The sequence below is a fragment of the Andrena cerasifolii genome, chromosome 13 (genome assembly GCF_050908995.1).
Source record: "Andrena cerasifolii isolate SP2316 chromosome 13, iyAndCera1_principal, whole genome shotgun sequence".
NCBI lineage: Eukaryota > Metazoa > Arthropoda > Insecta > Hymenoptera > Andrenidae > Andrena > Andrena cerasifolii.
Window position 1 is genome coordinate 5,385,512 of NC_135130.1, and position 12,587 is coordinate 5,398,098.

The 12,587-nt window shown below is 42.7% G+C and overlaps 1 protein-coding gene across 4 annotated transcripts in view; it reads right to left on the reverse strand.

The window, feature by feature from the left end:
- Nucleotides 1-12,587, reverse strand: part of LOC143375821 (vanin-like protein 1) — a 208,133-nt gene that overhangs the window by 14,707 nt on the left and 180,839 nt on the right. For 2 of the 4 annotated variants that reach the window (XM_076825331.1, XM_076825330.1), the window contains exon 1: nt 345-393. The exons of the other annotated variants lie outside the window; for them this stretch is intronic. In XM_076825331.1, the coding sequence (XP_076681446.1) occupies nt 345-383 (39 nt within the window). In that variant the 5' untranslated portion in view covers nt 384-393. Of the gene's footprint in view, nt 1-344; nt 394-12,587 lie in introns of those variants that run through there. 4 annotated transcript variants of the gene reach the window in all.

Here is a 12,587-nt window from a genome sequence, read left to right on the forward strand (position 1 = left end):
ATGTTTCCATGGAATTTTGATGTAAAGATGCAAACTCATCTCACCCAGAAAAGTGTATTTAATTTTAAAACAAGGAAGCCCAACATTTGTCTTATATTCCAATAATAAGAAAGAACGATTTTCTGACAATTATATCCTCACATGTCCAGTAAAGCTGGGAATCCCCCTGGAAGCTAAGCTAAGCGGGGCAATTTCGGGACAAAAAGAGTTTTGCCGGGTTAGGTTAGCATAGCTTAGTACGTAGCATGGGTTAGTTCATCTTAGCTTACAGGCCGTTAATATTACACATACAGCTACAGAACACATGCATAAAAACAGAGAATATAACAAATGAAAGGACTCACCGATCGCTGAAAGCCGAACGCCGTCAGGAAACGATTCATTCGCGAGAAGCAGACGATTCGGTTCCGCTGACAAAGCCACCCACGAAGATCTGCAAAATAGTGAAACAATTGGTTAATTATTACCTGTCTATAAAGCAGAACGGTTAAACCAAAGCAAGAAACGCAAGCAGAAGTATGCACACGAAAAAGTGAACAGGGCTTGCAAACTTGTAATAGATCGTATCATCGAAAATCTAGAAAATTCATTAACTTGATTTACAAATTGCTACTTACATTTTGCTAATAACAAAGCCAACTATTTAAGAAGATAATGCGGGCGTCGAGCAGCAAAATTTGATAAAAGTACAAAGAAATCTCTAACACGTGATCGGGAGGTATAGGGATCTAAGCGCGTCACTAAGGCGATTGTGAAAATTTTGTTCTAACTTGAAAAATAAACTAAGAATCGGGTCACAAACAATAGCCACGATTACTCGAAGGTCGTTAAACAATTTGAACTAATGTCAACGTTAAACACTGAAGTTAAATACAGAAATCTAGTGAAAATCGGAACTTGGACGCACAGACCGCGAAGTGACCAGCGGCTACCAAGCTTTTGCAAGATTTTTCCCATAAATCCTTGCGCTAGGCGGGTAACTATATCGACAGGGACAGCAACATACTCCTGTCCTTTTCCCTCTCATAGCGAGTAATACAAAATTGGCGGAATTATTACTAAGAAATTATTATTAATGACTAATACCACGCGAATTTAATATTTGTAAAATCAGGACAGCGTTTTTACTCGGTTTCTCTTTAACAAATATTTCTAGGATGTTTTTTAATTTGACATACGAGTTAGTGATCCTCTAGGGAGTAATTGGATCAACGTTTATCGTCGGTGATTGGTTGCCGCGATTTTGGAGCAAAAGCGGAAATAGACAGAGAAAGAAATTGTTTAAAAGAAACAGACAGAAATACTGACAGAAAGAGATAGATATGGTTTAGGTTATATTATTTCCGATTTTGCCCCAAAATAGCTGCGGTTATACCAATCACTTCCTGAAGTATCACTAATACGAGTGATGCATGTCTGTCCTCTTTTAGCGCGCTGTGCAGTGTGGGGAAAAAGTGGGATAACTTGAAATAACCTTATCCGAAACTAATTCGGTGAAAAACATTAATCCTTTGAAAATAAATACAGTTCGTTGATAATTTCTCCTTCAGTACGTAAAATTTGAAATCTCTCAATTCTTATAAACGATTTCTTAGAAATTATTATAAAATTCGTAGTTTATCCTACCACGCGGTTGTTCGAAATTATTTTACGCGCCTAAATTGAAAATCAATTTAAATTCCGATGAAGTGTTTTACGGAATACGAATCGAAGTCTACAGAAATGCATGGGAAATTCATCGTAGAGCATAGTTTCTCAATTTCTTGAACAGAAATACATATTTTTTCAGACAATTCCAGGAATCGTGCGACCCGGTTTTCACTTTAAATTGTTTGGTGAACAATGCTCGTTACCGGTGAACGGATACGTGTCAAAAATATTTGCTTTTCGGTGCGCAGGTGGCTTGTTATTTACACGATGCTTCTGTTTTACGCGTGCAATCAGTGTCCCTTTCATCAAAGCATTGTTCATTATCGAAGTTTAACATTCTTCTTTGACCGGCTACATTTAAAGCGCGGCTCGACTTCAGCGTCACTCTAAATGAAACGTCTGAATCCGATTTTCCGCTTAATCCCTTTGTACATAACGAAAGGTTCGCCGGTAGATAAAGATATCGCGCGCTCAAAGGGGTACTTAATTAAAGCACTCGATCCCAGTATCGATAAGTACCGCGCGTACGGGTAATAACATCGTTCCGTCCGCCTGAAAATCGCTTTCGTTATCCACAAATTAACGGCGAGAACTGAGGAACGAATCACTTCCGAAAAATACGTTGGATATACTTCCGAATGGCCGATCGACACTAGGCTTGAGGGGGTGGGTGGGGAGGGGGCGTGGACCCTAAATCTAAAATTGTAGCTTCGGGAATTTATTATTTTCCGAAATATTAATAAAAAATTATTGTTAATTTTTTTTACTAATTACTTTTTTGAACTGCTTATACGTAGCCCTAACGGGGTTTCATCCTGCCCGCCCCCAATTTGTTCTACGGACAGCTGGACGCGTTCCCCTTACCTCCGCGTGCCCCTGAGACACTTAAATGGCAACCATATTTAGCTGAAATTCAAAGCCAATTTTCTCGAAAACGAAGCGCGATATTAAAAAATCGTATTCTATATTTTCGTCTTATTTTGACCTGTAGAATCACCCCCTAGAGTATTGCCTATCAATAAAGTAATAGGTATCCACCCTGTATAAGAGGATGGATCGCATCTCCAAGTTTCTGGTTCAAATCTCCAAACTTACGTCGCTTTACGCACCCCCCGCACTAATCTAGCCCTAAACAAAACTAATATCCAGAACAAGTTGGAGAGTGGAATGCATAATGTCGGAATAAGTCAATAGAAATACTAAAAGTTTTTTTTATTAATATCTCGTAAACTAATAAATTCCCGAAGCAACAATTTTAGATTTAGGGTCCAAATACCCTCCCCACCCCTCCCTACAAATCTCGCGTCGATCGGCCACTGGGGCCATTCGGAAGAACAGCCAATACGTTTCCCAGCAACCAGTCACTGCCGCGGCCGAGAATAAAGCGATTTTTCCATGGGATTCTGTATGAAAGCGTTTCATAAACATGAATTCACGTGCGTTACGCCGGAATATTACAATGCAAAGATATTACAACGGATACGGCCGCCGCAAATTTGTTGCGAGACGGGAGCATAAAAGGGAGGGCACAAAGGGGATATAAAAACGGGCGCGGTGGTCTCGCGGCGTTGCGCGGATGATTTCGGGAAAATAATATTCTCCGGGCGACCCCTGCGGAATGCAGTCACATAACCGACAGTTCTAAATAGCGTTTCGCCCGTGTCCTCGGTCGCTAATCCGTCTAATCTGTCCCGAAATGAAATAGTTGCGATTCTTCCGATGGCGTCCCCCCCTCCCGCTTCGACGCGAAACACGGCGCGTTTAAGTGGGCGGAAACACTTGACCCCTGGTGACGAGGGGGGCCCGTCGGACGAGTGGCGCACAATACAGAGGGGATTACATGCCGGGAACAAAGTGACTGTCGAAGATACGATCATTCTTCCCTTTAATCGGCCACGGTAACATGTGTGATCTCTGGATCGGCACCCTCTTCCATGCAAGAAACGTTTAATGAATCCGCGCTGAAATTCCTGCTGCTTATTTCACTCGTTAACACGTCACGTTGGTCGTCAGGTGTATCGTCGATTCGTCGTCGATGAGTTTCAGTCCCATCGGGGCCCGATGTAGCTCTTCCGCTGCTCTGGGCAAAAATGATTTTTGCCGCGCTTTGTATTTAATTATAAGTCATAAATAATTATTTTTAAATATAGTTTTTGACAGTGTGTGAATTTTTTTTTAGGTATTTGTTAAATGGCAAGGCTTTTGTTTTATAAAAAAATTAGGAATTATATGGGTGATTTAAAAAGAATTTATAAGTTTGATACTTGTAGTAGCTTGTTTATTAGTCTTTATGGATTTCAATTTTCTTTTTCTACCAATTCTGCTGCCCCTGTATTAGGCTGGGCCGAAAAATTTTTTGGATTCTTTCCCCGTTACAGTAAAAAGAAGTTGTAGCTCTGCACAAAAAGTAATTAGATTTTTTTTCATTAAAAGAAAAACAGGAGCAGCCGAGCCACTTAGACTCTAAAGGGTAGGTTGGGTCGAGAACGTGCAAAAATATATATATTTTTTAAATCTGACTTGACATGGTGAACAAAAAGGTGTGAGGTTTTTCAAAAAGTTCGCTGATTTTTTTTATAATTTTGAATCTATGTTTAACGTTTTTTATATGTGTCGTTTTTTTTTTCAAATTAATAGTCTTTGTAGATCATAGGACGCATTCGGTTTCTACCAAGCTAGTAAGTAACCAAAAGTTTTTTTGTTGAATTATCTCAATGTTTCACTGCGCCCCGCTAGCAAAAAGGAGTGCATATTATAGGTATAGCCGGTAGTGTCGATACCTTTCCCCTCACCATTACTTCACCCCTTTGACTCCCCGGGCGCGGCTAAATATCGTTTTAAAATTATAAAAAAGAATCAGCAAGCTTTTTGACACACGTCACACATTTTTTTTCACTATGCCAAGTGAGAATTGAAAAATATATATTTTTCCCCGTTTTCGGCCCAGCCTACCCCGTATTCTAAAGCGACTACAGAGTTTGTATTCTAAATTATTATTAGCTATGGGGAAATATGAAGAGCTTGTTGATTTTCAAGGAATCGTAGGGAAATTTTGAAAAAATTGAAACATCGTCTGTTGAATATTCTTTTTAATTACCAATGACTCCCAAGGTGAGCATGGATAGCTTAAATGGACTAGTCAAGTGATTTCCAACGTCCATAGTTGCATTGTCACCGTGAAACCACACTGGTGCAAGCTTTCCACACGTGTACGTGCAAAAAGTGTGCGCACGTTTATGAGAAAAATTCGAGGGGCAAAGGATCCACCCAACGTTACAGAATAATAATATGCCCCCGTGTCGTTTCACCCTCGTCGCTTTTTGATTCACCTACGTGCCTCTACGACCACCCCAGTTCTCAAAGCGAAGGTGGGGAACGATGTAGGAAGAGCGGGAGGGAGTGCTGACTTTTATTACCCACGTCTGATGTTATGAATGCGAGCTGTACGCAACCCCTCTGCGTTCACCCCCCTTCTTCTCGGCTCCAGCAAAGCGGTTATGCTTTTTACGACATGTATATTCCTGGCCGCGATTAGCGATAGCTGCGAACCGAGCAAACTATCTCTGCCAAAATAAATCTACGGTTAGAAACCTTGAAAACAAATATTGAATATTTCACTTTTTCTTGTGATACATCTTAGGGGTATTAAACAATGAACGTCTTCCCCAAGATTTAACTAGAAAAGTCGAAACTCTTAATCAGATCCATCAAGCTTGTATTCACTAGTAGATACCGAAGGAAATCTTATTCCCTGTCATCAAGCTTTCCTAATCTTAATAATAATCGAAAATGTGTGAAATCCTCCACCTTCTTCATCTTCCCTGCAATTGATAATTTTATTCTTGCCACTGGGGGGTGGGTAAAAAAAAGTACCCACCCAAGTCACCGCGATTGAAGTAATTCAAGAGCTTTGTAAATTTTTATAATCACCTAACGAATTTTATTGAATGTACCTTAAAAGTATGTTTAACCCTTCAGCTCGGATCCCCCTGAGATTAAATCCTGAGCACGCTACTGGGGGTGGTAGTTACTTAACAAAGTATTGACCGTTTCTTATGACTCAGATTTCTTGAAAGAACATGATTCCAATTGAACCTGCTATCTTTCATCCAAAGTACATTGATTAACACTTTCAAGGCACATTTGTTTCAAGGAACCTCCGGCGAAAGTGCTCGTTCGTACCTAACGCTGGCTAGCATCTGAATGAGATTGCATCGTTATTGAAGCTCTTCCTGTACCAGCAGCCAGCCCGTGATCGAAGTTATGATGTATGGTGTCGGTTCCAGAGATGCAGGTGCAGTCGGGCGTCCGCATTGCCCGCGACTAATCGTAACGGAAATATTTGTATGCTTCTCGCCCCCTTAATAACAGGAGCATCGGTCATGTTGTTCGGTGACGCGAGACAACGAATCTGGGAAGAATATTGCAATTTGTTGCGAACGGTCGCTTCGTCGTACGATAAATTAAACCGGTGGCCACTTGTTATCGCATCTACAACGTTAATTGGACCGGTAGACGGGGATGGGCGACCCTTCGGGGGTGAGGAGCGTCGGGCACCGTAGAAATCTTGTATATCTCTGATTTTGCGGTTCTACTTGAACGTCCCACTTCTTCACGTCCTCCGTGTCTCTTAATTCCTTTCTTTCCTATTAATTTATAGGGGCAGCATGGCAGTACTTATAAATACTCAGGAGGGAGAAACATTGGCTATCACAGTAGACCTCGGAATCGTTATTGTTCACCCTCACAGAATCGGTTGAAAGTAATTTAACGACAGATCTTTGAAACACACGAAGGTAGTGTTACCAGATCCAAAAATGAAAAAGGAGGACAATCTAGTCTGAAATCGTTTGAAAAGGAGGACGTCCTCGTAGTGATGGAATTTTGCCGAGTGAAGCCGAGGAGGAGTGGATCGAGTTGTGGATAAAATACAAAAAAATTAAAAATTTAAAAAACCCAACTGCTTAAAAAGCAAACTAAAATGACAAAAACAAGATTTAATTTATTTCGACATAGTATAAAATTACTGCCTACAAGCTGCTTAATATTATTTATCATAAATAGGATAATAATATGATGACAATCTTAATTAACCCAATTGCCTGCAGGCAATTCAATTCCCTCCTTGGCGTGCCGCAGTCGAATAAAAAGGACATTTTTAGGTGATAGGAGGACACTGCATTTCAGTCAAAAAAGGAAGGTATGTCCTCCCTTTGGATACCATGTAGTAACCCTACATGAAGGGTTTTGAAATCTTGGGAACCACGAGCTTCAAGGAAATATGCTGCATTAAATTAAACGACACCCTTCGTTGAGAGCTCCTCCTGTACATACCAGCAGGGTGCAGATAGACGCATCAGTTTCAGTCCCATTGCACACAGCACTTTACCGTTTGCTTATACCGATTACTGGCTCAGTCATCGATGGATATGATTCCGACGCGGGTTTCTGGCATATTTCGTGCAAAGGAATGCCCTTTGATCGTGCCGACGTATTCCATGATCGCGGCTTCCTACGCATCGCTGCGATTGTTCTCTCTGGTCCTCGAAAAATTCGTAATAAACGAAATATCAGGGAACGTATGACCCCGGTGGTATTGTGCGGAGGGTGCACTTACATAGTTCTGTTGCTTTAAAAAATATCAGTGTACCGTTACGCTGCTAAAAAAAAAAAAACAAATGGCAATGAGAATGGAGAAAAAGCACATTAAAGACGTTGCTTATAAACTCAATGATCTATCGCGATTGGTACACCCTCGGGTGTCTTTAAAATAGGGTTCATTGCACCCCAGCATCCTTTTTGAGTTACCATTTTCGTATTTTTGAATCTTTTAATTTTTTTAATCTTTTTACTAATACTCTTTTTCTAGAAATGTAAATTTTGATACGACGAGAAGAGATTTTTTTGTGATAAATCCCCATTTGAACTTGAAAATTGTTCTTGGGGTGCGATACACCCCTTGTGACCACGAAGGTTCGAACAAGAAAAATGACATTAATCTCTAAGGAGACCATTATCAATCCCGATAGCGATGAAAAAGTGAAACGTAACGAAGGGAATGGTGGCTCCATCGTTTCTAGTGCTCCACAGATATCTGCCACCCCTTAGCAATGAAGAAGCTCGCGAATGATGCGCCCAGTATCGGAGCACAGATTAAATAGACCTAATGATGCGATTCGGGGAAATAATAACCGCGACGGATGGCAGACGCGACGGAAAAGGGCTCGGCCGGAGTTTTCGCTCAAAGCGTTTAAATTACAAATATTTGAACGCCGATTATCCGACGGCTGTGCGCCCGTTGCACATTAAAACACGTTTAATAACGCGTTTCGCCGCGGCGCTACGCTTTGACATAATTTCGGCTGGGTTACATCAATTTCAAGCCAGACCCGTTCCAATTGGCCGGCCTCGAGGATGCTCGGCGATTCGCCCGGCAATTAGCGGAAACGCAAAAATCCTGCCCCCCCCCTCCCCCTCCCCCTCCCCCTGCCGTCCCCCCGCGGTCCCGGAGTGATTTCATAAACGGGGGAAAAGTAATAAAAAAGCCCGGAGGGTGGAGGGCGAAAAAAGGGCGGAGTGGAGGGTGGCACGGTGCCATCGACTCGCTCGAACACGATGAATTCTTAGCGTTGGATTTTAATCTGCGAAACGCGAATCCGTCCCGGGTGCTCGCGACCACTGAAAAGACCGCAAAAAACAACAACGAAAAGGGGGAGGGGAGAATACACGCCAGTCGCGAATTTATGGAAAATTTGAGGGGGGAGCGCGGCGCCGGCGGAGGGGTCGGGGGGGGGGGGTGGGTGGGCACGCGCGCGCACCGCGCCGACGATTTTAATATCCGCGAATGATAAACAAAGTGGTATCTAACGAAGTGGATGGAGGCGCGCCGTAATAAAATTTGTGTTGCGCTTCGTCGCGGCCGCCGGAGGGAAAACGTCACGAGCGGTTTCGTCCAATTTCAATTAGCTCGGCGGACCCTCGCGCGCGCATTTACAGGCGTTGCAAAGGGGCGCGCGGGACGACGGGTCTCTTCTTTTTTTTTTTTTTCGGGATTCGTTTATTCTTTGGGTACGATGACGAGCGGGGAACGGCTGGGGATGAAAGGCCGAGGAAGAGGCTCGCCGAAGATCGATGAATTCGGGAACCCGCTACGCGATTCGTTGCATCGCAGGTGCGAGGGGCCGGGGGTGTCCCGGGCGACTCGAAATTCTACGTATGGACGACAAAATGTGTGCGTGGAAAAAGAATGGAAACGCGGGAAAGAGATCCGAGGGAAGGAAAGAAAGAGGGGCGGAGGGGTTGTTGAGCGGCGGGAACGGGCGGCGGGGGGGGAGGGGGAGGGGGGAGGAGGGTGGATGCGTGAGCGGAGGAAAGAGAAGGACGAAGGAGCGGACGGGTGAAGAGGAGCGAAACGGAGGGGGGATTCGGGAGAGAAGGAGACAGTTTAACAGGGGGGTAGGGTGAGACCCCACAAAGGCAGTGGGGCTCTTTTGATTCGCGAGCTAATTGGAATGCCGCGGATGCCAACGACGATGGAAACGAGGGTTGGGTTATCCCTCTGCTGGAGGTGGGAGGTTCACGGGGGTCTTGGAAGTCCCTAGTGTAACCCCAGGGATAGGCGGAGCTTACATCTCGCGCTGGGGGTGTGTAGCTGGAGATATCGAGGCTTATCACCTCCACTCTTTTTCTCCGCTCGTCGATTTTGATCCGCGTCCCCGTGCTCGGATTTCTTCCTCCTATAATCCAGGCTGTTCAAAAACCTACGTTTCAATAGTGTGCCACCCTCTGCGCCAGATTTTGCTTTTCTTCTTTGAATTCCTGGAGGGGTTTCTTAATTCAATGTTTCCATGCAAAATACATACGCGGATTCTGAGGCATATGTTTGAAGTGATTGAAAATGTGCTAGAAAATCCAGCTGCTTGGGAAACTGCTGGTCTTATTCCGCGTCGTATGTGTACGTCGGACGAGGGTAGTAAAAAATGACACTTAAAAGGGAGACAAATTTGTGGAGCTACTTTAATCTTCCTGTGACACTTTATCCTAGATTCTAATATTTTTCAAACTTAGTGGACGAAAAATTGAGTAGGGGTGGAAAATATTAGCGATACTTTCTAAGTCTTCTTTAAGGGGTAGGTTATCCTAAAAAATTTCGGAATTTGGTTTTTAGGATGTTTGCATGTTCCGCTAGCTACATCTTTTCTACGTATTTTAAGCGCAACCGGGCCCCGAAATTCCAAAAATTGAATTACAGCCAAAATTGTACGAGCCTGCACTTGAGATCGCATAACGACAAAACTGCATGTCGAACTTTAAACGTGATTTCCCAGAAACTATGTTTTCCAAAACGGTGAACATAAAATCTCGAAAACCGCTCCAACGATTTAAATGAAAATTTACAGGGAGGTGCAGAAAACTATTCCCTACAATGTGTCAGGAGCACATTTTCAATATAAATTCTTAAGAAAAAAAGATAAAAAATATTTTTCCCTCGAAAAAAGGATAAAACATATACATCAACATAAAAATTGTATTAATTTGTTTATCAAAATTTTGCTTCCGACACAAGATAGGGACTTTCTTACAGGTTATAAAAATGCCTTTACTTTGTGTTTTAGGTAATTCGCCTGTCCGGAATTGTGTTCACCATCAGACGGTGCATCGCGCACACGCTCTCAAATTTATACTTATAACTTTTTTTCGTGTAAATATATTTAAAAGTTTCTGTTTGTGCATTAAAGTCAACGAAATGACGATTAAAAATTGAAACAAAAATTAACTTTATATTCATTTATTACTTCAGAATATGCGTTTGAAAAAGCGCCTGATTTTGGGCTGAAGAGCGTTACCTACCCCCTTAAGCCATTGAAGATGTGTTAGAAGATCCAGTTGCTGGAAATTGCTGGTCTAAATGCCACTTAAATAAAGGAGACAAATTTGTGGAGCTACTTTAATCTTCCTGTGGGACTTTATTCTAAATTCTAATATTTTGCAAACTTAGTGGCCGAAAAATTGAGTAGGGGTGGAGAATATTACCGGTACTTTCTAAATCTGCTTAAGCTTTATAATTGGAGAAATCTACGACACCCCCGTGCACCTTTCAGACTTTGTTCGTCACCGTAGTGTTCCTTGACGAATCTCCAGAATTTTATTCACGAATTACTGCAAAACGTAACTCGATTATCGGGATTAGATTCGACAGAGGTAACGTTGATTTGCCAGAGAGGGAAGTTGACAACAGATTAGAGCAGCGAAGCACCCCGTTCCAGATCGATATCCTTGATGCTCTAGTGTGATAGCGAAGTCTGTACGATTCTCCATCGAAGGTTTGCTTTCTTTGCAGCCCTTTGACATGGGTCGACGGCTAATTTATCACGACGACAAAAGGGGTGCGCGTAACGAGCGAATATTAGTTACCAACGTCATCCACATCAGATTTTTCCATGGCGGAATTGCGCCCGCTTGAGCGACGTGTGTACGTGTAATCAATGACCACAACTTCATGGCTCTTCCATTGATCATTATTCGATCCGATTATGTTGACCCTCCGCCCCTATTAGGTAGCAAACTAAATAGTCTCGTGTAATCAGTTTTAACCGCATACCTTGCAAGTTCCAAAGAAAAATTAAAAACTAATCTATTTGGAAAGTGACTACTATCCCACTTCGCAAGACACCCTTTTGCAAGTTTAATAAATAATCTTTCCCAGGTTTTGGAATCGTACAGTCTTGATATATTTCAATTTGCTGATTGCAGCACCTCAACCCCCCCAACTTCCGCCGCAATAAGTAATATCCACTTTCGACGTTCCGTTATGATACAGCTACTAAGTTTAATTGAACGAAGCACGGGTCTACTGTGCCATGAAAGCGAGAGTTCCAGCGCGTTATTAATATTTAAACAAAAGTTCTGAGGGAGAGCCTCCTCCTTTGTGGCTGGGTAAAAAGCTGCACCCCCTTGTAGCCAGGCGAATAAAATCCCAGACGGAGTTTAAGCAGTAACAGTAATTAATTAGTACTAATTGTGGGGAGAGGAAGGGACATCGCAGGCAGTTTTTCGATAGCTTAATCTCTGGACTTATCCTTGACTGAGAAACATTGTTTTTATCCTTGCTTCAGTCGTATTACTACAGTGGAAATCTTTAATAAAGCTTCTCCTAAAAGAGCACGACTGCTTTCTTAAATTTTATCCCTGCAAAACGTGTATTTCAAGTATTCAATTCCACTGACATCCGAAAAAAAAGGATGAATAAAAGGTTCTAAATTACGCTCTGGAAATTGCACCCCAGTTGCAACGAGCCTTCAGTAAATTTTTAGAACAGAAAAAAATGTTTGACTCTTTTCTTCGCTTCGCCATTTCGAAGTTCACCTCCCATGAGCAAAGATTGAAGGAAAAAGTGAATACTTCTCTCCTTAAAAATCAACATGTCGTTTCGTTTCCAGGGGACCGTCGAGGAGGGTGGCGAGGGTGAAGAGTTCTACTCGTGGTGTACAGATTCGAAAGTTTATTCTTTTGCAACATGTACGCGTACGTGCACACAGAATGATAGCAGCGGTGTCACGTTTAATATATACAGTGGATTTTGTGCGCCAGTGCCGAAGAAACGTGGTTAGAACGAAGATCATCACACCGAAGACGGTAGGTAAGCGGAGGACATATTGACCCTAGTCGAATTAGCTTCGCCTATATGTACATCGTGCTATTGATGCGGAGGTCTGATTGCGCAGAGCGCACGTCGACGTCTACAGTTACTCGGGGACAGTTACAAAAATATATATTACACAACCAGTGGGAGGGGAACGACCGAACAGGAGATATACGCTACTACCTCGTGATACATTCTCGATTCTCGTGCCCCGTCTTTCGCTCTGGATCGAGCAGGGTTCATTTTCTACGTTCTCGATCAACACACACATCCGCAAACTTCCATTCCGAGAGAG